The sequence below is a fragment of the Thalassophryne amazonica genome, chromosome 19 (assembly GCF_902500255.1).
Source record: "Thalassophryne amazonica chromosome 19, fThaAma1.1, whole genome shotgun sequence".
Lineage (NCBI taxonomy): Eukaryota > Metazoa > Chordata > Actinopteri > Batrachoidiformes > Batrachoididae > Thalassophryne > Thalassophryne amazonica.
Window position 1 is genome coordinate 57,188,948 of NC_047121.1, and position 26,363 is coordinate 57,215,310.

Genomic DNA, 26,363 nt, shown 5'->3' on the forward strand with positions numbered 1-26,363 from the left:
TGGCGTCACTGCGCATGCTCCATAGCGGCGGGCTTTAGCGGTCTCGTGCTACGCGGGAATTTCCCGTCCACGTGTCTGAATCAGTGTGAATACGCGATGAGGAAGGCGGGATGAAAACAAATGCGGCGATTGGCTGCAGCCGCCGGAATGTAAATTACAATTAAAGGAAGGCGTGCCGTCGGTGTAGTTACCATGGATACGCAGTGCAGCCTGCCGACAGAAACGCAGGCGCCTTTCAGCGGCTTTTCTCTGCCCGCCTTGGGCGGAGCGTATACGTATATGGGGCGGAGCCAGAGTGGGGTGTTGACGTCAGCGAAATGAAACCCGCTGCTCGGTGTTTTCGTCGCAGAATGGAAGCGAGCTTCAGCTGGTGCAGGGTAAGCTGCTCCACTTGCCGGATACTGAGCGGGTTTTATTTCGAGTGTGGAACAGCGGTCACAGCGAGAACTTGTACGCGGTGAGTGTGAACAAACTATCCTTTTGTTTTCGGTGCTTGTAGTGTGGAACTCCGCTAACAAAGTGAAACAAAAGCGCCGTTGTTACAAAGAATGAAGCTTCATCACCACAAAAATAAAATTTCTAAGATTTGTTGGAAAGAATGAAGCTTCAACTGTTAGACAAAAATAAAACTTCTAAGATTGTTGGAAAGAATGAAGCTTCGACTGTTAAGCCGAAAGTAAAACTTCGATGATTGTTGTAAAGAATGAATCCTCAACAGGTAAGACAAAAGTAAAACTTAAATGATTATTGTAAAGAATGAAGCTTCATCACGTCTTTCCTGCAAACACTGATAAATAGCTTGTTATGTATAAAACTGAAAGGATCGGTTTGGAGTTGACCATTATTGCCAATAAACTGCAAAGTTGATATGAAAATATTTCTAGCTGCTGTAGACCAAACCTGAACACATGGATGAAAAGACAACATTTGTAGCTACAGTTCCTATTATGCTGTTTTGGACAAATTTCTAGATTTTGGAGGATGGACACTTTAGTCTGGATGCAGCATTTCTGAGAATTTGACAGTTTAGTATAGATGCTGTATTTAGGGGAATTGACAATTGTATTTGGGAGGATTGACACTTGCGTCTGGACGTGGTATTTCTGAAAATTGGCACTATTGACACTTGCGTCTGGACGTGGTATTTCTGAAAATTGACACTATTGACACTTGTGTATGGATGCGGTATTTCTGAAAATTGACACTATTGACACTTGTGTATGGATGCGGTATTTCTGAAAATTGACACTATTGACACTTGTGTATGGATGCGGTATTTCTGAAAATTGACACTATTGACACTTGTGTATGGATGCAGTATTTCTGAAAATTGACACTTGCGCCTGGATGCGGTATTTGGGAATATTGACAATTTTGTCCAGGTGTCTTATTTTGGAGGATTGATAATTGCATCTGGACACGGTATTTCCGAGGATGACAACTGCGTCTCGATGCGGCATTTGCTTGTGACCGGCGTATATCCGAGTGCTGGCGGGTTGCTTGTAGCCAAAGTTTTTTGAAGGCATTGTGCTTCAGATTGCAGGTCACTTCAGGTTGCAGCCTGATATGAAACATGAAGCTTTGACACACTTTGTGCAAGCGCTTCACCTTCTCCATTCCTTTTTTTTGTGTTTACAGCAGAGGGAGCCACTGGATCTGGATAAGTCCATCATCTTCTTATCTTACAGCGTCTTTGTCAAAACAAAACATTAAGTGGTTTTATTGTGTGTGCGCACCTGGTGTACATGCAGCATCAGGATGTTTAGATGAAAGCAGGACGGCCAGTCCAAGAAATGAGTGAAACATTTTCCTCAAACACTCAGTGGTTTTTGCTACTGATCTTAATCTGGAAGTGCAGCAGCCAAACTCTTCATGTTCAGCCTGTTTTATTATACCTTTTTGTGTGACATTCCAGACTGTCACAGTGCATCATTTAGTCAGTCAGCACAAGAATAATCTTAATCTTCAAATCAGTGTATCTTAAATAAGTGACACTGATGCTTTGTTTCTGCTGGAATGGGAACAGAACCTCCTCTTGGACTGAAAAGGAGTAAGTCATGACAATTTAAAAAGCCTGAACATCTTAACGTGTCATTTATAAGTAACTTTGACTGCCGCCCCTCCTGTTTTTGGTAAATGTGAGGTTTGATCAGTAACACTGAACTCTGTCACAAATCAGGTACATTACTTTGCTGGTTTTCTCTGCCTCTTCTTCTTCACTGTGGGTTTTATTGACTTGAGGCCAATTACAATTTTGAGGAAAGCAGTTTGTCATAACTTTGCATCTCCAAACACTTGTTCAGTAATTATTAACATTTAAATTGGACAACATTAATGATCACATTTTTCACCCATGATGCACCAGTGCCAGAATTACAACAGTTAGCATGGGTGACCTCACTGACCTGTGTACACATTTTAGCATGATTACAGAACGTTGTCAGGCTGCATCACCAGAGGCTGAGCAATGATTTTTTTTTTTTAAACTTCTCTATTTGTTATTTTAAACTGAAAGCAGTCTTTGGTTTCAGTCTTGTTACCATTAGCTCAGCAGTACAGGGAAGCTAATATAGCTGAAACACCATTTTATAAGTGTTTTCTTGTAAACATGATATTCATGCTGTTTTTGAAGCGCTGCTTGTCCAAAGAAAATTAAGTGTGTGTGACAAAGCAGGACAAATTAAAACTGAGTGCTCTGGCAGCACTCTTGGCTGAGCATCTTTGTGCAGGATCAGTAATGAAAATAATTGGCTGCAGCACTATAGTTTTGACACTGCTCTAATCTGTCTTTTGTTTTTTATTCTTGTCTTTCATAAGGCTGCTCATCTTATAGCACCCCCGTATGGATGATGAGGAGGATGATGTGTTTGAGCCAGACCTCCGCTGCTGGCGCACCGCATTCAGGGAAATAAAGTGTGAAGAGCGCAGCACACAAACACCTGGCCCGGCTCTGTCGCTGACCAACGGCATGCTGCCCTGTGGCATCTCAGAGGAGCCCATATCTCTGTTCTACGGTACGACGCTTGCTGCGTGACAGCCAATGCTGTAAAACATAAACTAGCACATGAGACTTGGTGAGAAGTGAGTACCAGGGTGCCTGTGCTGATGTCACTGGTGGCGCCTGACAGTCGCTGTCATGCAGGACTTTATGGTCTGTGTGGAGTGTACACAGCTGCTTCGGCATTCAGAAGGTGCCAGACGCTTACCTGCACTGGAGCGCTGATTATCATCGAGCGGTGCTGTACACACGCAATCAGACCCAAGACTCCAAAACAGCTTTTATTAAAGAAAAGACACCTGATTGGTCAAAGCTCCAGCAGCATGCAGAGGTTTTAGGCATCCCAAACATTTGACAAAAAAATGTTTTTTTTGTGTGTGTGTGTGTGTGTGTGTGTTGCTGTGGTACAAAAAAATGCAAAATAAGATCAGGAGATACTTCAAAAACAAGTGCTGAAGTAGGGTTGTTTACTTATTTATTCTAATAAATTACAAATAAAACATAACTATTGGATTTTATAGCAAACAGCAGCTTCTCCAGTTGCTTTGTTGCTTCCTGACAGATTAAACTCCAGACACTTTCATGCTGGTTTGCACTTTTCTGGTTGACAATTTATCAGAAATGATGCAGAATAAGTTGCACACATGTTTTTAAAAAAGTAGCTGTGCATTTTGTGATGTCATAAAGCTCAGCCAGACCCTTTGATGCACATTTTTGAATATTTACTTCTGCAGGCAGTGCAGGATTTCTGTTGCACTTGCCAGCACACTTCGAGCTTGTTCGGGGTCCGGACGCCAGGCGACTGGAAAGCCCAGAGCAGGAAAACAGGATGGAGCAGCGGCACCTCCAGCAACCTGCGGCCCACAGCGTGGAGGCCTGCATTGGTCAAAAACTCCAGCTGATTGGAGACCAGCTCCACCGGGAACACCTACAACGGGTGAGGAGGACGGACACACTCTCCTGTCTCAGCCAGAACTACTCAGTTGTCAAATTTGAATACATTTGACAAAAACACAGCATGGCACCACACAAATAGGATCTCTTCCGAAAGTCATTGTGACCTATGTTATGAGTTCTTGTAAACAAAGTGTTACCGCCCACAACATGCCTCGTCATATCATGAAATACGACCCACGTGGCACTTTCTCTTCTGTGTGTGAATCTACAAATAGCTGAGTGCCAACATGCAAAATATTACGGTCAACCACAGTGTTACTGTCAAATCCTCAGGAAAACAGTCACGTGGATAAATTTGTCCTGAGCAGTGCATTATACATTTGAAGGTCAAATCCTTGTGTGACCAATCAGACAGCAGAAGTTTGTTGACTAATTTTAAGGTAATAATGAGAGGCTGAGCTTTGATAGAGTAAATAGCATTCAGTTCCACACGTTAACTTTGGAGGGAATGTGGGTGACTCGGACAGTTTCATCAGAAATTTAAAGTTTGAAGCCTCCCTGCTGAAATTTCGACCTGTCTGCGTCCTTGTTTGATGTGTCATTCTGACAAATGTGCTTTTAAAAAAATTGTAATCTTGCAGGCTTATCTTAAGTGTGTGTTGTGGGGACGGCGTGCACAGAACCAGAACAGCCCTTCCCCCACATCACACTCCCTTTCCTGTTTGTTTCTCTCGCCTCCTGTTGTGGGGCCAGCAGACAGAGACAGGGTGACATCGTCCACCAACTCTATGCCTCATCTGTGTGGGTGTGGCTTGAACCTGTGGTGTTATTTTGTTTGCTGTGGTCTGCACTTGAGAAAGCCGTCAGTCTGCTGTTGCACAAAGAGGAAATAAACCGCACGCCTTCATCCAAAAAAAAAAAAAAAAAAAGCAGAAGTGGTGCGAAAAGGTGAGCGTGTTGTAACCTGAAGCGGAGCACACGATCCTGGAGGTGAAGACCTGTGTTTAAGGAGGCTCCTGTCAGTCCTTTAACACGTCACAGGAAACCCAAATCAGTTCTCCTCAGTCACTGGTGGAGAGGACAAAGGTCCACAATGATTTAAAAGCTGGGATTAAACAGCGTGCATAAAGTAAAAGTTTTCAGACACTGTTCAAAGGCTTTAAAACACGACAGAGACATTAAGGCTACTGATTGTCCACCGGGGGAGTTGGTGAGGCTCCAGCTGCAAAGACAGTCTGTGTCCCCACGCTGGACCAAACACCAGGCACACAGAAGTGCTGAGATGAAAATGCAGATGATTTCCACGGATCAGACAAACCAAACCTTCAGGAAGTTCCACAGAACAGGACTGCAGGGACAGTGGGGCCACCCCTTCAGCAGACAGAGGTGATAAATATATAGAGCTGTGTTCTTACAAAACTACTGCTGGAGTGTTTGCGAGTAGTGTCCCAGATATTTTATATTAATGAATGTTGTGTAATAATAAAATGTCATAGCCTGATGATGATGATTATTATTTTATGTATAAATGACATCAAATTGGGTGCTTGAGTTTGACTTCTTAGGCAAATGTTTGTCATTCCTCTGTTTCATTATGCTGAAATGACAGAAAATACAAAGTTTACTTTGTTTGTGGTGAAAATAAGCTGGTTGAGCTCAGCTGACCGTGAATGTTTTAATATGGTGATACTTGATTATAGGGCAGCGCAGTCTCGTTTAAACCCCTGCGTGATATCGTGGGATTTGACTGCTTCTGGGGACAGCCTGTCGTGCAACATAAACGGCGTTACTTCACACAGGAAAATGGTGTACTGTTTTGTTTTCGGCTGCAGTCACTGAAGCAGTCGGGGAAAAATGCAGGGTTTTTTTTGGTCCCCACTGGAGAAGGGAAGACGAGGCAAAATGGGAGAGGTCGTGTCAGTAAGTGTTAGCCTACACACCTTGACAGAGTAGCTACGTTCTCTCGCCTGCACAACCGCCTTGGCACGTTTAAACAAACCGCAACACATGTCCACTTTTCCACCGCATCGTCACTTTTTCTTTTGCGTTTTCACTTTGTTTGCATGTAATTTTCCCAAAAACCCAGAGAAAGTGCAGTGTTTCTGATGGGGACAGACGAGGACTGTCCTTGGATGTAGCAAAATTGCGTCATATTTTACCCCTTAGCACCAGCCCTCAAATGAGACTGCTCTGCCCAGTTGTCAGTAGATGTTTATGAGACGTTTGCCTCAAAACATCAAAGTGGCTGCTGCATGTTCCGAACAGTGATGCCGGTAACGCATTACTTAGTAACACGTTACTCTAATCCGACCACTTTTTTTAGTAACAAGTAATCTAACGCGTTAATCTTTCCAAATCAGTAATCAGATTAAAGTTACTTCTCCATGTCACTGTGCGTTACTATTATTTTTCATTGTGGGTCAACAGCAACATTAAACTTGGTCTGTGGGCAGGAGGTCGGGGTTTGACTGAACTGCGCACTTTCAGTGAGCTGTGAGCTTTTCATCCACGGTTTTTTGCAGCTGCTCGACTCGTCCTCACCTCTTAAAGCGCGGTGATCAGCACACCTGCACTGAGCTTTACAAAGACATTTTTATACTTTTTCCCCACCTTTATTTAGAATTCTGAGCTGACCTGCTCCGTATCGTCTCGTTAAAAACAGCTGATACTCCGCGACGCATCAACAACTAACACTATTTTCCACTCAAATGCACCTAAACTCTCTTTCTGAGGACCACATGATGTGAAAACGCAATAAAACTTTCTTACCTGTAAATCTGGTCCTGTTTTCTGCATAAATAAATGTTATCCATTCTTTGTGCTCAAACGCCAAAGCAGGGGCGAATCCAGATGGAATGGGGGCGTGGGGCAGGGATGTGCCCCCCTCCCCCACAACACCCCTAGATTAAAGGTCCAGTTTTGAAGGTTTTTTACTACAACTACTAATATTGCTTAAAATAATAATAATTTCGACAAGTAAAATGTTTAGAGAGTTAGAATTTAATAGTTACATTTCTAAACAATGTAGGTTTGAAATTGCAAGTTTTACTGTTACAGTGCTGTCAACAGTTGAATATGAGGTCAAGAAAGAGGTCTTTATTTTACTTTTTATAAAACAAGTATTTATTTTCATTGAAGTCAAGAAAGGGTGACTATAAAGTGAGTTGTTGTCGGCAGCTGGGGAAAGTAACTAAAAAAGTAACTAGTAATCTAACTGAGTTACTTTTACAATTGAGTAATCAGTAAAGTAACTAAGTTACTTTTTCAAGGAGTAATCAGTAATTGGATTACTTTTTCAAAGTAACTGTGGCAACACTGGTTCCGAATGAAGTCTTCAAACTTCCTGCCTTGTCTATCCTGTTAGGTTGAGAAGGTAATATTTGTCTTGTCATTTCCTGATGTGCCAGGAAAAAATAAAGCTTGCAAAGTTTTTCCACAAACCAGACAATCATCTAGAACCAACCGTAACGGCACATTTCTGCATTTAAATTCACGGATTGTGCAATATGATATCATTTTCTGGAGGTGAGGTTTGGCCTTGTGCATTTTGACAGTGTCCCTTTTTTAAATCTCATCTCAGACTTTTTTATGTTGAGAACTCTTAGCGGTGACAGATTTTCCAGAGGAACTCTGCTCGTGACTGTAACCCCAAGCACGTGCAGTTGATTGGCTGTAATATTTCAAAAACCGGACTCTGGTCGATCCAAGCAGCTGAATTTGATTTATGACCACATCCCTGAAGTGTTCTTCACATGCACTCATGGATGTCCTGATGGCACACAACAGTGTGATTATTCCACTGACACCTGGTCATGTGGTAGGGTTCCAGGGACACCTGGTCAAGTTCCTTTATAGTTACTTTGATGCCAAAGTCCCTAATATAGCCAAACAAATGTGTACTACGAGGTCTGTTAGAAAAGTAACAGTCCTTTTTATTTTTTGCAAAAACTATATGGATTTGAATCATGTGTGATTGCATCAGCCAAGCTTGAACCTTCGTGCGCATGTGTGAGTTTTTTCACGCCTGTCGGTTGCGTCATTCACCTGTGAGCACGCCTTGTGGGAGGAGTGGTCCAGCCCCCTCGTCGGATTTTCATTGTCAGGAAATTGGCTGATCGGCTGCCGCTTTGCTTCATCAAAATTTTTTCAGAAAGTGTGAGAGACAGCCAAGTGGAAACCATTTGGAAAATTCAGATGGCTTTCGGTGAAGATCTTATGGTGATCACACAGATTAAGGACAATTACAACTGGATTAAAGATGGCCCACAGCGGCAGATGGCGCGCCGCGCACCGAGCGGCGATCGACAGGCTCAAACGACCAGATCATTTCCAAAGTGAACGCTTTGTTGATCCGGGACGTCGTCTGACTACCAGAGAAATGGCAAGACAGCTGGACATAGCACTTTTTCGGCACATTCCACTGTTACAGGAGTTTTTGTAATGGAAAGAGGAGTGGAGAAATTCGCCACGGAGCCACTCATGGCGCGGGACGAAAGCACCTCCGTGTTGGTCTCACAGGACAAGCCCTAACATGCCCAGCTCTTGCACCATTCGGAAGATTCAGACGGCTTTCGGTGGCTTTTCAGTCGTGTGACTATCCGAGAAATTGTGGACGAGCTGGACATGTCACAACATGTCCTGTGAGGCTTCATCACGGCGTTGCTTTTTGTTCTGTGGCCTGCGCCTCTGTCGACGCGCAAATTTCTCCGCACGTCTTTTCATGCTGAAAAAGTGTTGATGTCAAACTCTTCTGCCATGTCTGTGGTAGTCAGACGACGTCCCGGATCAAGAAAGCGTTTACTTTGGAAATGAACGGCACATTCCACTGTTACAGGAGTTTTTGTCATGAAAAGACGTGCGGAGGAATTCACGCGTCGGGACAGAGGCGCAGGGCACAGAACAAAAAGCAACGCCATGATGAAGCCTCACAGGACATGTTGTGGCATGTCCAGCTCGTCCACAATTTCTCGGATAGTCACACGACTGAAAAGCCACCGAAAGCCGTCTGAATCTTCCGAATGGTGCAAGAGCTGGGCATGTTAGGGCTTGTCCTGTGAGACCAACACGGAGGTGCTTTCGTCCCGCTCCATGGCGAATTTCTCCGCTCCTCTTTCCATTACAAAAACTCCCGTAACAGTGGAATATGCCGAAAAAGTGCTATGTCCAGCTGTCTTGCCATTTCTCTGGTAGTCAGACGACGTCCCGGATCAACAAAGCATTCACTTTGGAAATGATCTGGTCGTTTGAGCCTGTCGATCGCCGCTCGATGCGCTGCGCGCCATCCGCCGCTGTGGGCCGTCTTTAATCCAGTTGTAATTGTCCTTAATCTGTGTGATCCCCATAAGATCTTCACCGAAAGCCATCTGAATTTTCCAAATGGTTTCCACTTGGCTGTCTCTCACACTTTCTGAAAAAATTTTGATGAAGCAAAGCGGCAGTCGATCAGCCAATTTCCTGACAATGAAAATCTGACGAGGGGGCTGGACCAGTCCTCCCACAAGGCGTGCTCACAGGCGAATGACGCAACCGACAGGTGTGAAAAAACTCACGCATGCGCACGAAGGTTCAAGCTTGGCTGATGCAATCACACATGATTCAAATCCATATAGTTTTTGCAAAAAATAAAAAGGTCCGTTACTTTTCTAACAGACCTCGTACACTGATGTACTCCACTCAGTATCCGTGTGGAAACGTCTCAAATAGCTTTTAAAGCATGTTTTGAAATGAGGATCAGATAATCGTTTAAAGTCTGTTGTTTTGGACTTTGGTCCTCCACCCCATAATGCTGCTGGAACATGTTTTATTTGTCAGAGGTGTGAGACGGATGTGCACATATCATGCCGTGACTCATGTTGTGGTATCAGCTGACTGAGCTGGCAGACAGCAGGTTTGCAGACTCTGTTGTGGCTGAGGTCCTCTAACCCACGTTGAAGGTGGGTCTGGGTTAGGCGATGAGGAAGTGGGTTGTGCTTTCATATTGGTGCCATTAAAAACATGAGAAAGGGTAGTTGGAGTGAAAACTGGAGTCGTATCCTCAGCCAGCGAGTGACAGGGTGCACACGTTGTGAAGTTGCAGTCAGATTCTTTTTTGTTTGTTTGGGGTTGTTTTGTTTTTGCTGACATCAGTGGTTTGTAGCGTGGAGGGTGGGAGGTCCTCCATGAGACCACAGATTCATTGCAGGTGGAGGTTTAAGAGAATCGGGGGGGGGTGTTGTCATCAGGACTCGGGAGCGAACTGTGCAGCACCTCCTTTATGTTTGTCTTCAAATGACAAGGAGCAGTCCCACCACAGTGTAGCTAATAGTAAAAGGACAGACATTGAGCAGTGGTGTATAAATTGGATAAAGTTTAATGATGCTTTTGGTACTTTTGGAGTATTTAATGGTCTTGCGGAACATTGCTGTCAAAAACAATGCCTACAGTTTTCTCTCTAGTTGCATTATTGCTGTCATGCTTGTGTAGTGCCCCCTAGTGGATTTATTGCTTAATATTCATGCCAACATACAGGACATATGTAAACAGCGGCGGTTATATCGTTTGAATGGCACATATAGATTTGTGTGCATATGTGTCACAGTGTCTTTATTATCCCCAATGGGGCAATTTATTGTGCAGCCAGCAAAAAGATTAAATATGACTCGTGTACAAGTATTCTGTTTGTTTTGAATGTAACTTTAAAAATTGTTACTGGTTGTAACTCTCAACACCTGTTTGAGTAAAAAGATCAAACAATAGCTTTTTTTTGTTGTTTATAGAACTGCAAAGAGTCATTTTATCGTTAATTTTAATTTGTCATTTAAACTCTAATTGGTTCACTGATTTCAAATGTTTTCTTTGGAGATGGAATACTGCAGAAGGCCGTCTGTGATGATGTATTTCGATAGAACTCATTGAGGTGTACTTCCAGCAAGACGAAACAATCCTGGATTTTTCTGACATTTCAGTTACTCAGTCCATTTTTGAGCTTTCTGTCGTCATGACCAGGCATATGTACATCTGATTTTTAGATGTTTGTGTTTGTTTGTTTGTTTTTATTGAAAAAAACATTTTTTTTTTTTGCATGGTCATTAAGGGGTATTGTGTATTGAATTTTGAGGAGAAAAATGAATTTCACCCATTTTGGAATAAGGCTGTAACATAAAGAAATGTGGCAAAAGTGAAGCGCTGTGAATACTTTCCGGATACGCCATAAATGTAATTACACACATGTAAATTTATTTTATTTGTTACGTAAAAGCTGTAACTTACCTGGAGGATATGGGGGTTGTTTCAGTCTTTACTGCCTCCAGCTGGGCAAATTAAGAGCCTCGCTGTGGTCATTTGTAAGTTCAGCAGAAATTTTTAATTAACATCTTTAGTTTGCTTGTTTATTTGCAGCTATTTAGTAACCCATCTAATTTTGGTGTAGAACCTTTTCCACTGTAAACTTCTTTGTTTCTGTTGATTCCTGCTAGTATCATTAGTGTATTTCTTCATGCTTATGAAAACACACGCCTACTTTAGTGCTCCAACATAATCTGGAGCCACTTTATTTCACTTGAGATGTGCTCATCATGTCAAAATGATGAATCTGCTGAACATGGTGGAGTTTTCTCCACTTTTCACCAGTTTGACAGTAAACTCTGACTTTAGAGTAGTACACATCCAGTCACAGAGCCGTGAAGGGGCGGAGCTGTGACACTTCACCCTGTTGAACAATGGTAAAATGCTGCGTTGCCGCCTGTTGACAGTCATAAAACACCACATCTGTATTGTAATAGCCAAGTGGCGTCTGTGTGTATGTATGGCATCGGTCACGGAGAAGAAAGTGGGAAGAGGTGATATTTGCCATTTGGTTTGCTCATGTATTTTGGTTCAGGGATGAATGCTGCGAAAACAAAGTTGAGAGGACTAATATTTTTGGAGAAATTAATGATATTGTCTAACGACAGTGAACAATGGACATTGTGTTGCAATGCACCATGGGATTTTGGGGTTTTAAATGTTTGTGGTTCATGTTAGTTTAACAGTGTTGTTAGTGTTGGTTTAGTTAAGTGTCATGTTGCCGTTACCATAAGTGAAAACTGCACTGCATTTGATGTCTTTTGCCACTGTCTCTGTTTATGGGTGTGTAAAAATAAAAGCACCTGCTTGCTGCAGAATGCAGAAAAGATGCTCTGAGTGCGTGCGTATAACTTCAATCACTGAAAAACTGGGGAGAGCTGACATTTGCCGTTTGGTATGTTTATGCATTTTGGGACAAGGATGAACACCGCCAAAATGAAACGTTGATAGGGCTAATGTTTTGGGAGAAACTATGGTTATTGGCTAACAACACTGAATGTTGATAATTACATTCTGGACTTGCACGCCATTCCAGCAGGGGGCGGTAAGTCATCTTTATTTTAAAAGCGTACATGGATGACACAAGAAAGTGAAAACACTTATTTCCATTGTGGTTCATTTAAAAAATCAAATGACAAAATAGAAGTAAAAATAAAGTAATCTTAATAATGCAGGTGGTGGTGATAGTAATAATAGTGTGTATATCATAACAAGAATGTAAACAATTTATAAATACATTAGACGGTAAATTAACATTAAAAAGTTATATAATTCACAAGAAATAATAGGTTTTAATAGGGTTTCCCCCTCTAGCTGCCACCTTATCGTGGTGGGGGAGTTTGCGTACCCGGATGATCCTAGGAGCTATGTTGTTGGGGGCTTTGTGCCCCTTGTACGGTCTCCCAAGGCAAACAGGTCCTAGGTGACGGGTCAGACTAAGGGCAATTCAGAACCTCCACGACCAGTAAAAAATCAAGGACCGAGACGTCACCCGGTATGACGGAGCCGGGGCCCCACCCTGGAGCCAGGCCTGGGGTTGGGGCTCGCGCGCAAGCACCTGGTGGTCGGGCCTTAGCCCATGGTGCCCAGCCGTGCTGAGCCCGAAAAAGCAACGTGGGCCCGCCCTCCTGTGGGTTCACCACCTGCAGAGGAGGCCATGGGGGTCGGGTGCAGAGAGGATTGGGTGGCGGTCGAGGGCGGGTGGCCCGGCGGCTCGGTCCATGCTCACAGCCCCTGGCTGTTGAGACGTGGAATGTCACCTCGCTGGGGGGGAAGGAGCCTGAGCTTGTGCGGGAGGTTGAGAGATACCGACTAGAGATAGTCACTCACCTCCACGCACAGCTTGGGCTCTGGTACCCAACTCCTGGAGAGGGGCTGGGCGCTTCATTTTTCTGGCGCTGCCCACGGGGAGAGGCGGAGAGCTGGGGTCGCATTGCTTGTTGCTCCCCAGCTCAGTCGCCATGTGTTCTCGTTCACTCCAGTGAACGAGAGGGTTGTGTCCCTATGCCTTCGGGTCGGGGACAGGTTTCTCACCATTGTCTCGGCCTACGGGCTGAGCAGCAGTGCAGAGTACCCGACCTTCCTGGAGTCCCTGGGAGGGATACTAGATAGCGCTCCGACTGGGGACTCCATTGTTCTCCGGGGGGATTTCAATGCCCACATGGGCGGCGACAGTGAGACATGGAGGGGGGAGATCGGGAAGCACGGCCTCCCCGATCTGAACCCGAGTGGTGTTCAGTTGTTGGACTTCTGTGCTAGTCACAGTTTGTCCATCACGAACACCATGTTCGAGCACAAGGGTGTCCATAAGTGCACGTGGCACCAGGACACCCTGAGCCGGAGGTCAATGATCAAATTTGTAGTCATATCGTCTGACCTTCGGCCACATGTCTCGGACACTCGAGTGAAGAGAGGGGCAGAGCTGTCGACCGATCACCACCTGGTGGTGAGTTGGATCCGCTGGGAGGGGAGGAAGCCTGTCAGACCTGGCAGGCCCAAACGTATCGTGAGGGTCTGCTGGGAACGACTGGCGGAACCCTCTGTCAGCGAGGTCTTCAACTCCCACCTCTGGGAGAGCTTCTTCCAGATCCCGGGGGAGGTTGGAGACATGGAGTCCGAGTGGACCATGTTCTCCACCTCCATTGTCGATGCGGCCGCTCGTAGCTGTGGTCGCAAGGTCTCTGGTGCCTGTCACGGCGGCAATCCCCGAACCCGGTGGTGGATGCCAGAAGTAAGGGATGCCGTCAAGCTGAAGAAGGAGTCCTACTTATCTTTGTTGGTAGGTGGGACCCCGGAGGCAGCTGACAGGTACCGGCAGGGCAAGCGTGCCGCAGCCCGTGCAGTTGCAGAGACAAAAACTTGGGTCTGGGAGGAGTTCGTGGAGGCCATGGAGGAGGACTATGGGTCGGCCTCGAAGAGATTCTGGCAAACCATCCGACGCCTCAGGAGGCGGAAGCAGCTCTCCACCGGCACTGTTTACTGTGCGGATGGGGAGCTGTTGACCCTGACTGGGGATGTTGTCGGGCGGTGGAAGGAATACTTCGAGGGTCTCCTCAATCCCATTGTCACGTCTTCCGAAGAGGAAGCAGAGACTGGGGACTCAGAGGCGGACTCATCATTACCCAGGCTGAAGTCACAGAGGTGGTTAGAAAGGTCCTCGGCGGCAAGGCTCCTGGGGTGGATGAAGTCCGTCCTGAGTACCTTAAGTCCCTGGATGTTGTGGGACTGTCTTGGCTGACACGCCTCTGCAACATCGCGTGGCGATCGGGGACAGTGCCTCTGGATTGGCAGACCGGGGTGGTGGTCCCTCTGTTTAAGAAGGGGGACCGGAGGGTGTGTTCCAACTGTAGGGGGATCACACTCCTCAGCGTCCCCGGTAAGGTCTATTCCAGAGTACTGGAGAGGAGAATTTGACCGATGTTCGAACTCGGATTCAGGAGGAGCAGTGTGGTTTTCGTCCTGGTCACGGAACACTGGACCAGCTCTACACACTCCATCGGGTGCTCAAGGGTGCATGGGAGTTCGCCCAACCAGTCCACATGTGTTTTGTGGATCTGGAGAAGGCGTTCGACCGTGTCCCTCCGGGCACCCTATGGGGGGTGTTCCAGGAGTCCGGGGTCCTTTGCTAAGGGCTATCCGGTCCCTGTACGACCGCAGCAGGAGCTTGGTTCGCATTGCCGGTAGTAAGTCAGACCTGTTTCCAGTGCACATTGGCCTCCGCCAGGGCTGCCTTTGTCACCGGTTCTGTTCATTATTTTTATGGACAGAATTTCTAGGCACAGCCAGGGTGTAGAGGGGTCTGGTTTGGGAACCACAGAATCTCGTCTCTGCTGTTTGCGGACGATGTGGTTCTGTTGGCTTTGTCAAATCAGGACCTTCAGCGTGCACTGGGGCAGTTTGCAGCCGAGTGTGACGCATCCGGGATGAAAATCAGCACCTCCAAATCCGAGGCCTTGGTTCTCGACCGGAAAAAGGTGCTTTGCCCTCTTCGGGTCGGTGGAGTGTCCTTGCCTCAAGTGGAGGAGTTTAAGTATCTCGGGGGCTTGTTCACGAGTGAGGGACGGATGGAGCGTGAGATTGATAGACGGATCGGTGCAGCATCTGCAGTGATGCGGTCGCTGTATCGAACCGTCATGGTGAAGAGAGAGCTGAGTAGGGGGGCAAAGCTCTCGATTTACCGATCAATCTACGTTCCGATCCTCACCTATGGTCATGAGATTTGGCTCATGACCGAAAGAACGAGATCGCGAGTACAAGCGGCCGAGATGAGTTTCCTCCGCAGGGTGGCTGGGCGCTCCCTTAGAGATAGGGTGAGGAGCTCGGTCACTCGGGAGGAGCTCGGACTCGAGCCGCTGCTCCTCCACGTCGAAAGGAGTCAGTTGAGGTGGCTCGGGCATCTTTTCCGGATGCCCCCTGGATGCGTCGCTGGAGAGGTGTTCCGGGCACATCCCATTGGGAGGAGGCCTCGGGGAAGACCCAGGACACACTGGAGGGACTACATCTCTCGGCTGGCTTGGGAACGCCTTGGGGTTCCCCTGGAGGAGCTGGGGGAGGTGTGTGTGGATCGGGAGGTCTGGGCGGCTTTGCTTGAGCTGCTGCCCCCGCGACCCAACTCCGGATAAAGCGGAAGAAAATGGATGGATGGATGGATGGATAATAGGGTTTAGTTCCTCTTCTAAAAATTGATGAGGTCTAAGGTTCTAAAAACATGCTGGACTCACACATCATTCCAACTCATTATAGACACTTTGTATAATTTATTACCACCATTGAAAAATGTCAGCTACCTATTTTATAAACACTACCCAATCCAGAGCCCATGGATCCCCACAGGAAATGCGCTAGTTGTTATTTTAATTTGTCTAGCTTCATCTTCTTCGGCATGAATACTGCATGTAGGTGTAAAGGTGATTATCAGCATTGACTCTTGGATTCTGGTCCAGTGACAGGCCCGGCCCGTCTACATTGTGCAAACACTAGGTGATTCTGGAGGCGTGATTCCACTGTAGCTTCTGTCTTTTCTATTTCGGGCTCTGCAGTGTAATTGTGCAATTAATTGTTGTGTGCTTGTGCATGAACACACCCCTGCTTGCTTTTCTGCTTTGGCTGTCTGCACAAAAACTCTCACTCTGTTTTGATTCCTGTTTTCCTCCTTCCAGCAATTGATTACACTAAAATCAGCTCTGATTTTAAACTCCATTCAAGATGATTCAAGCTTCAGTTCCAGTTTCGTCCCATTACTGAATAACTGTCAGACTCTCATTACAGAGTCTATGGTTTGAGCAATTCCTGCCCCTCAATTCCTCGAGGAAGCAAAACTTTTCTTTAGAACAGAAAAAGTGCACATTAAGTCCAAAGTGGTAAAATAGTGATAAACATATTTAATAAGTGTTAGTAAAATGTGACAAAATATAAACCAGAAAAAAGGCTCCATGTTAAACAAATGTCAGAATATTTGGGAAAAAAAATAGGTAAATGTTGTGTGTGTGTGTGTGTGTGTGTGTGTGTGTTTGTTTTTTCTAAGCATACAAACAAATGACAATAACAAATTGTATTCCCCCCACCACCTGCCAACAAGGCCTGACTTCATGACATCACCACAATCTTTATATTGTTCACCTGATGCACAGAAACCAGAGTGTAGCCCGGCAGAGGTGTGCGCTCTGAGGGCTCTCTAGTTATTCAGTGCAGATGCTTGTTCCTGATGTGAGCTCTGGCGTCTTAATGGATGCTGAAGTGACGTGGCCATGAGTGTTCACCGTGGGGGCCCTTGGCCCCTGGCTGAAGGAGGGATTAGATGGCAGCGGAGTGCTGGTGGATGCTGACAGATAAATTGCTCTTCAGTCAGAGGGAGCCAAAGGGGACGTGGAGGTCCCCAGAGGACAACTGACATTAGCCGTCTCGCCATTTGAGACGCTGCAGTAATGACGGTCACAATAGCAGGAAGGCTGCTGCAGCCTGCACAGGCCAAGGAGCAGAATCACGTATCAGCTGTGTGTGTGTGGGCGGGGGATTTTTTTTTTTATTTTTTATGAAAGCCTGAACACTCCTGCTTTCCACATGAGGTGATGACAGCAGGGTTGTGTATGCACACCGTGTTTTTGCTCTCGTTATCTGCACCGTTGAAGACTCTGCGCTTTCAGTGCCTGAACCAGCTGCACTCCAAGCCCACGTCACATATTTACATTTAATTGATTTAGAACTGAAAAAGTACATTAGCATCTGTCCATCAACTCTGTTTTGTTGGCCAATCTTTGTGTGCACTCCTATTATTTACCAAGAAAATATGGCAGGTTTACTCATTTTTATTAAAATGAGAAAATGTTTTAAAGTGCTAAATTAATTCAAAATAGTTACATGAAATGTATGTATTGGAATTTTTACTTTACCAAAATGATGTTGAATGTTTGTTTTTCCTCTTGTGCAAGCGCTCAATGCAGTTTACAGCAATGTCTCACATTCTCACACACACTGTCATCATGCTGCCATGCACACAGGGAGCAACTTGGGGATTCAGGACTTCTCCCCATCATTCTGGACTTTTCACCAAAGTCCAGAATGATGGGGATTTGAACTGAGGCTCTTCTGGTCTTAAGCCCACCTTTTTTAAGCACTAAACCATCTCTATCTCCAAAACATGCCTTATGACATCACAAGGCTCCACCATCCTGCTCACTTGTTGGCTGATGTTCACCTAAATGTAATCTGCAGTTCATAGTTTTGAAGTGCCCCACCTTTTACACTACACCTGGATTAAAGTTCCCACATAAGGGTCTTGGAGTCTTTGGGGGTTTAACTGATAGTTGACAGTGATAAGAGCTTAGCTTACAGAAATATATAGATACATTAGATACAGAAAGCACACCGCGAGCCCTAAACTACCAGTCTTCTGGATTAATCCGGTACCTCAGCAGTCAATTTGAGATCCCTCAATTATGTTGTCATCATACTATCCCCGGGCATGAGTTCAGTCAGTCATGTAACAGAGGGGCTTTAATCCAGATCCTCTCCAGGCTTGGCACTGATGGTTAACTTTAACAAAGAGTGAATGAGTGTATAAGATACAGATGTGATGTTTGGAACCTGCCAAATCTTACGCAACACCTGGCAATTTTCAGCAGAGTTTGATAAGAGTGTAGAAAGCCAAAGGCTTATCGCAGTGCCAGCTGCTGGCTGTTCAAACAGCCGCGCTTAAACGCCACTTTAACGGTCATGTCAGTATCTAATCTGTGCTATCAGACATTGAGGCTTTCATAAATAATTGCAGAATGCTGCTGAGAGAAGTTGGTAAACGTGCACTGTCATGACAATCTAATCTCTCGAGTTTATGACCGCGGTGGCCTGAAAATAGCTGCAGATTATCAGAGGGGGTGGCGTCTACTATGTGGTTCCCTGCCGCTCATCAAGATCCTCCAAATCCTGTTTGGTGCAATTATCTTAACTTCTCAATGCGGGAGATAACATTATTATACCCCTAATCATGCCAGTGGGCCTGAGAGAGCGCGGCTCCTCCTGCTGGTCTCTGCCAGAACAATTAGGAAAAAGTGTGGCTGAGCGACGTGAATGTGTTTATGACTCAAAATGTCTGTAGGGAACCAGAACCAGTGATGGGATCTGAAAAAGATGAAAACGTGTTCCAGAGTTTTGTTTTTTTGACAATATTCACACATGACCATTTTAACCGCACTCACCGACCCTTTCTGACCAGCAGCTTTATATTAAGAACTATTTTAGCTGGAACTATCCTGAACAAGGTACCGAGTGGTCACAGATCCACTGCCAAACCGACCGGGATAAACCCTGCTGGGATTAAATGTAGCCGGAGCTAAAATAGACTTGATGGGACTGGTCTGACCTGAACAGACCCAAACACCAAACAAAGCATCCGGACCTTAAAGACTTGGACCTTTGTTCTCCTGAAAAGATATCAGCATCACCAAACACCTCTGACCTTTGACCTTATTACTCCATAAGGTCTTCCCAGGATCTCAAAGGCCAAAGATCCAGAGACATGAACGTTTCTACAAGTTCAGCACTTTCACTGCACGTGTAGTGGACTAATCATTGTAGCGTGTGGGTGCTCAGCTGCACACAGGGCGCAGCTTGGGTAAAAAGGACCTTGTTCAAAGGCCCTGCATGATTTTCTGGTTTGATGGAGATTTGAGCTGAGGATACTCCGGTCACAAGCCCACCTCATTAATCACTTGACCGTTACGTCCACGCCAACGTGCATTCAGATATACTTCTGATGGCCAAGTCCAGGAAGTCACTGCAAACCTGGATCTTTAGTCTTGGTCTGATACAGTCACAAACTCGGACTCTCCAGAAGTCACTTACTCACAGAGCTGTAAGCTGTGATTGAGTTATAGGAAAGTTCTGTCCACTTCTTAACACACTGCATTACTGTTTTTGTCTTTGCAGTACCACCAAAACCAAAGGAACAGGGGCCCGCTGTGGTGGCGCCTGGCGGTTGCTCTGCTCGGCATTCTGTTGGACAGGGGCTTCATAGCTGGAGGGGGTGCTGCTGGGCGGAGGTGAGGATTTTCTTCCTGCATCCTTTTGGTTCATCACTCAGAGGAACTGAGCTCCTAATGGCACTGTCAAATCTAACACGGGTCTGTTTTTGGAAAAGAAATGAGACTAAAGGTCACCGCGGGACGGAGACAACTTTTATACAAGGACTAATTTTTTTTTTGTTTTCTGTTGGGGTTTTTTCCTAGAAGATGCCATGATCCTCTGAGATTCCTCCACAGGACAACTCTCTTATTTTGATACAGGAGTGCTGTCATGTGTTTGTATAATACATAGTTGTTTTTAAAGTTTTGTTTGTTTTTTTTTGCACTTCCACACGTGTTTATCTTTGATGACTTCAGCATACCCTGGCTACGCCTTAATTCATGCAGACTTTACAGGCAACACAAAGTCAAAGGGTTTTCTTTTCCAACGTTTCCTGGTTAACTTGTCAAGTTAACGGATTAGTGATTTCCAAAGAGGCAACTTGTCAGAACAAATCACTTTGCACCTCATGTTTGCCTTGTGTTTTGTTTTCCCTTCTTCCTGGGTTGGAATTTCGATATAGCCCCTCGATGTTTCTGCAAATAATCAAAGAAGGGTCACACACTGGGTCCTACTCTGATTACACACGAGCAATTACCTTTATGAATTTATAGTTTAACAGACAGAAAATTGATTTTTTTTCTATTGTTTTTTTGAATTATTTGTGTAATTTGAGGCTTTGGGTGATAATTCCAATTGTTGGTTCAGTGGTGTTAATTATGAAAATGAATAACTAAAATCTCAGTGTAAGTGTTTGAGTGAGGGAGGGACAGAACGGCTTCAAACCAGCAACTCCAGTCATCACCAGTTGGTGGCACTGTGATCCTCACCTGGGTGAAAGTAGTGATTTGGAAGTTTATCGTAGAGTGAAAAAAACACTTGAAGTAGACTGCCAAAAATCGTGAATATAAAGGTAGCAGGTCCCCTTGTTTGTGTACTCTGAAATATTGATGGAGAGATGTTCAAATTAGGAGGGTTTTCGCATTTATACAGGCTCATTTTGATGGGCTCAGTCAAAACACCAGTTCAGACCTCGAGGGGGTAAGTTGCTGCATCAGTTGTTTGTATGAAATCCTACTGAAATTACTTTAAAAATGTGACTCTGTACCTTTTGTGTGGTTCGACATCTGTCAAAGTTCAACATCTGCAGATAGACTTCTTGAGTCTTCGGTTGTTTGTTGTCCATTTTGTAGTTGCTGAACTGGACTATTGAGAAGATCTTCCAAATGTTTTCCTGAAGAGTGAACATTGATCGACTTGTAGGTCCAACTCATTACTGTCGCCTTTAGTTGATGTTCTGATGTTCCTTCACCGTTTTTGTTGTTTGTTTGTTTTCAGACCTGTGTGCCCTTTAAAGTGGAACTGTGGATCCACTGTTTTTGCACTAGAATTCATCCTTCAAGAGTTCAACCTCTGTCTGTTATGAAGGTTTTCTTGTTACAAAAAAAAACAACGCTGGTGCCATCAGGCATCTTCAACACCACATGTCCCACTCCATCACTGCTCCTTGAGAAAGAGGCGGGGCTGACAAGTGGTGACGTTTTGAACCGTACAGCTGACTGTGAACCACATAAGTCTGTTTGTGGGACAGTTTACTGGTACAAGAATCATCCACAGATTGGTGGCTGAGACTTGCACTGTGACTGGTGTCTTGCTGCAGTTACTGTGATTGATACATGGGACCAGTGTAGCATTTACTGGTGCTGGATAAGACATACAACTTGAGCTTTGAGCTTGGCAAATCAGCCTAGCTATGACCATCATTTACTTTCGCATCATCTCAGCACAGACATTTGAAATGTCATCTGATTGTTTGTTACAGTTACACAAACGAGATGAGCACATAAAATTGTGACTTATCCAGCACTGACAAATGCTGCACTGTCCGTGTGTATTCATCATTAAACTTGAGGTTCCACAGTATAAGTTGCAATATATTGGATTTTTTTAAACTAATTTCTGAGGTTTTGTTAGTTTGTTTTAGTTCGGTTTCGTTTATCAATACAGTTAACTATTTATACGAGGTCTGTTAAAAAACTATCGGACCTTTTTATTTTTTTCAAAAACCATATGGATTTGAAACACGTGTGATTGCATCATCACGGCGTTGCTTTGCGCCATGAGGCTCCGCCGCGATGCGCGGGATTCCTCCGCTCCTCTTTCCATGACAAAAACTCCTGTAACAGTGGAATGTGCCGTTCATTTCTAAACTGGACGCTGTCTTGATCCGGTATGTCGTCTGACTAGCACAGGAATTGCGGAAGATGTGGACATCAGCACTTTTTCGGCACATTGAGACAGACGTGCAGAGGAATCCCGCATGTCGCGGCGGAGCCGCATGGCGCAAAGCAACGCCGTGATGAAGCCTCACAGGACATGTTGGGGCATGTCCAGCTCATGCTCAATTTCTCGGATATTCACACGACTGAAAAGCAACCGGAAGCCGTCTGAAAGCCACCTGAAAGCCGTCCTGAGAGACCAACACGGAGGTGGTTTTGTCCCGCGCCATGAGCGGCACGGTGGCGCATTCATCCGCTTCTTTTTCCATGAAAAAAAACTCCTGTAATAGTGGAATGTGCCAAAAAAGTGCTGATGTCCAAGCCTTCTGCCTTTTTGTGAAAGTCAAGTCAGACGACGTCCCGGATCAACAAAGCCTTCACGTTGGAAATGATCTGGTTGTTTCAGCGGGGTGTCAGCCTGTCAATCGGCGCTCGGAGCGTGCCGCGCTCTCAGACGCTGTGGCCGGTCTTTAAACCGTCTGGAGCACTCCTTAATCTAGGTAATCCCCATAAAATCGTCCCTGAAAGCCATATTAATTTTCCGAATGGTGTCCACCTGGAGGTCTCTCACAGTTTCAGGAAAAAATTGATGCAGCAAAGCTCCAAATCATTCCGCCATTTCTTAACGACGAGAGGGGTGGACCAGTGCTCACTCAAAGCCTGCTCACAGGCGAATGACGCAACCGACGGGCGTGAAAAAACTCAAGCATGCGCACAAAGGTTCAAGTTTGGCTGATGCAATCACACGTGATTCAAATCCATATGGTTTTTGCAAAAAATAAAAAGGTCCGATACTTTTTGGACAGACCTCGTATAGGGCTTTCCCAGGAAACATCACACTAAGCAAAATAAACCGCAATAATAAATGTACATGACAGCAATGCAAAAAACTCCCAAATGAGAGAGCTGATTCACTCATCTTCAACCGCTTACTCCAATTAAGGTTTACAGGATTAAAGAGCTGACTAAAATTAAGATGTGTGTATATATAATTGCGTCATGTTTTTATTGTAGTGTTTCTACAACCTGTGTCAGACAGCTTACAATATGTTCTCCACTGCATGTTTATTGTCCATCTTGCTTATTTTTGAAGGTTAAAAGTCCGTATGTTAAGTAACAGCACATGTTCTGATGTGCACGTGCTAAACTCATCACTGTGGGGAGAAACTGTTAAAAGTGAGTTCCTCATGCAGGAAAAAAAGGTGTGAATATATCTCCCTAGATGCATTTTGACAGGTGCAACTTGTACTCTGGTGTGACTTTGGAAAATACAGTAATTGCACCAGGTCACCAGTGAGTGTGCAGATTCAGAAATCTAGATCCATGAGGAATTCTCATAGAAAACACTGTTTAGTGGATCACAAACTCTGATATATCTGATTTGTTATCCGTTAGAGCCTTTTTAAAACTGATCTATACGAGGTTGCTCGCTTGCATGATAGCTACCTGCTTTTTGGAAGTCTGTTTTCTATCACTTCAGAGGTTGACAGCATGTGATTGGACGAGAGAACAAAATAACAGCTGGAAGTCGACCAAAATCAAACTCAAAGCAAAATATCTACAAATGACTCGAGCTATTATCCTGACAGTTGTTCTGAAAACGTCCAACGCCAATACGTCAGCAAAGCCGACAGTTGCCACTGGATTTGGATTGTTTCAGGCTAAAAAGCGCTGGCATTGTAGCAGAACCACGGATGTCGTGTGTGAATGTCGTCTTTGATACACATTCTACAAATGGAACCAAGAGAAATCCAGCCTGCACAGGTTTAAGATGCAACTCAACTTTTCATTGCTGGACGCAGTCCAACTTGTGGATCCAGAAAGCGTGTCAGGTTAGTAATTACGTGTTCCTCTCCACATAATTAAGGTTTCTCTCGTTATCCTAATGATGTCTCAGGGACACACTTCGGGCTGCTCGTCGTAACCTTGAGCATCTGTTACACGTTAGCATTCTGACATCACCAGCCTTGTTTATTCTTCAGCTGCTGCTTTGGATCAGTTTGTCGGAACACAGTACTGTTCAGGACCTTTTGCACCGCTGGAACTCTTTCAGGAAATCTTCTGTTTTTGTTCCTACGCCAGCATCCTCTGGTGGTACAGTGTCTATTGACTGCAGGGTTGCTTTTTGTGCAATCTCGGATTGGTCAATCGAAAAATGGGTAAAGGTGATAAATTGCATGTGGAAAAATGGCGACATTCATTCACTGGACCGAGCTAAACCTCTGCGCCGCTCACTCGTTAGAACAGTCGTTTGTAGTGAACTGGTTGTCGTTAATGCTTCATTACCAGAGGCCATCAAAATATGGCCGTCAGGTATTGCGAAGGTTTTGCATCTATCCATCCATCTGTCTGTGCTCAGCGTAAGTCCAGTCCTCTTACTGCCAGAGTCTTCAAATTCACAGGGAACATTCTTGGGACATAGACCTTGGACAAGTTCAAAGATGGCTAACCTTGATCTATTTTAAGGGGTTAAAATGTCACCAACAAGACAGTTCCTACCTTAGTTCTGAACTACTGGTGTTAAAGGGTGCGTGTGTGTGTGTGGTGTTTGTTTTGTTTGTTGTTTTTTACTGATGAGGCTGACCTGCAGTCTGCGGCGGCAGCGGGAACGAGCGAGTGTGTTGTGGGAGTGTGAAGTTCACTCAGAGTATTTGTGGTTTTTGTTTCCTGCGGATCCTGAACACTGAGCCAGTCTTCATAGTTCCCGCCTCACCGTCGGACCTGTTTGTTGTGCTCCTTCATCGCCTTGTCGTTTTTGTAATTTATTTTTCTTCTTATTTATTTCTTTTGTGTATTTTCTAATTTCTACTGTATACGTACGCACATGCGTGTGTACAATTACCCTGTTCCGTTTGCTTGGGTCTCAGTCCGACACATGCTTTAGTTCTCTGTACCTTCTGAGTCCGGGTGTTTTCTAAATCTGTGGATGTCCTCAAGAGTTTTTAATTTTGAAGACGAATGCAGCTGTGTGCTGCTAATCCTAGCATGGGTATTAGCATGCAAGAAGCGCGTTAATGCTTGTGCAAATGATGAATTTGGTCAGTTGTTGGTCTTTTTGTGAAAATTAGCAGCTGCAGTCAAACAGTTATTAATTCAAATGTGTTCCGAACTCAGACTTCGGTGGAGAGAAATTACTTAACTTTCTGAGTTTAAAGTTCAGTTACATATATGCATCTTCAACCGCTTATCCGGGACCAGATCGCGGGGCCAGCAGTTCCAGCCGGGAACCCCAGACTTCCCTTTCCCAGGCCACATTAACCACCACTGTTTGGGGGATACTGAGGCGTTCCCAGGCCAGTGTGGACATATAATCTCTTCACTTGGAGCTCCTCACGGATGACTGACCTTCTCACCGTATCTCTAAGGGAAACACCAGCCACCCCCCTGAGGAAACCCATTTTGGCTGCTTGTACCCGTGATCTAGTTCTTTCGGTCACGAGCATAGGTGAGAGTAGGAAAAAGTTTGACCAGTCTTTTGGTTCGGCTGCCTTTTTCGTCACTACAGTACGGTAGAGCGAATCCAATACAGTCCCTGCTGCGCCGATTCGCTGGCCAATCTGACGCTCCACTGTCCCTTCACTCGTGAACAAGACACCAAAGTACTTGAACTCCTTCACTTGGGGCACTTGGACAAGTTCAGTCTTAATGTGGTTAAAGTGTAGCTACACATTAAGGTTCCTTGTGTTTTCACCCTCTCATAACAGCTGTACAGACCGTTAGTGTAACTAGGGTTAGAAGTCACGTCTACGCCACGTCTGCCACCTCTGTATCCCGCTGAGCTACTTAATGTGTTTGTGGCTTATTCTTTAAAAGCGTAACTGCCCACATGGAAATTGTTACTTTTATTTTTTAAATCTAGATGGCGCGCTCTCAGCACATTTTTCCAGTGTAATAATAACAAAAAAACATTAACTCTTTCCCCAATGGACAGAGGAGGATATTGAAATTCTTTGATTGTCATAATGCAAAAGACACAAAAATGGGAAAAGCTTTTGTTATTATTATTATTTTTGCTGTTTTTGGCAGTAATTTGACAGGTAATACAGATGTGTCTTTGACAACTTCTCAGCCACGTTAAAGTCTCGTCTGATCTGCGATGAATAATCGTGTTCAGGTTTCCCAGTCGGAATTCAAGCATTCATTTTTCTCTCTCTCTCTCTCCCTGTACTGGAGCTTTAGAGTTCACGCCTCAGAGCAGAACCTACAAAAGAAAAAAAAATCAATCAAGTGTCATTTAATTCCTGATTTTTGTTTCATTTTGATTTGAATGTGCATTTTAAATGCATTTGAATATTTTTAAGATCTGGGTC

At 44.9% G+C, this 26,363-nt stretch overlaps 1 protein-coding gene and 1 long non-coding RNA gene across 2 annotated transcripts; one reads left to right on the plus strand and one right to left on the minus strand.

The window, feature by feature from the left end:
• Positions 1-322: 322 nt before the first annotated feature.
• LOC117500638 (bcl-2-modifying factor-like) lies at positions 323-21,707 on the plus strand. Its single transcript, XM_034159383.1, has 4 exons — positions 323-457; positions 2,818-3,014; positions 3,733-3,935; positions 19,640-21,707. Exons 2-4 carry the CDS (start codon positions 2,843-2,845, stop codon positions 19,754-19,756), a joined length of 492 nt encoding a protein of 163 aa, XP_034015274.1. The 5' UTR covers positions 323-457; positions 2,818-2,842; the 3' UTR covers positions 19,757-21,707.
• On the minus strand, positions 6,817-25,795 carry LOC117500639. The gene is made up of 3 exons (XR_004557814.1): positions 23,473-25,795; positions 17,856-17,859; positions 6,817-6,828 (listed from the first exon to the last, which is right to left on the minus strand). It is a non-coding gene; the product is annotated as an uncharacterized LOC117500639 (long non-coding RNA).
• Between the last annotated feature and the right edge of the window lie 568 nt (positions 25,796-26,363).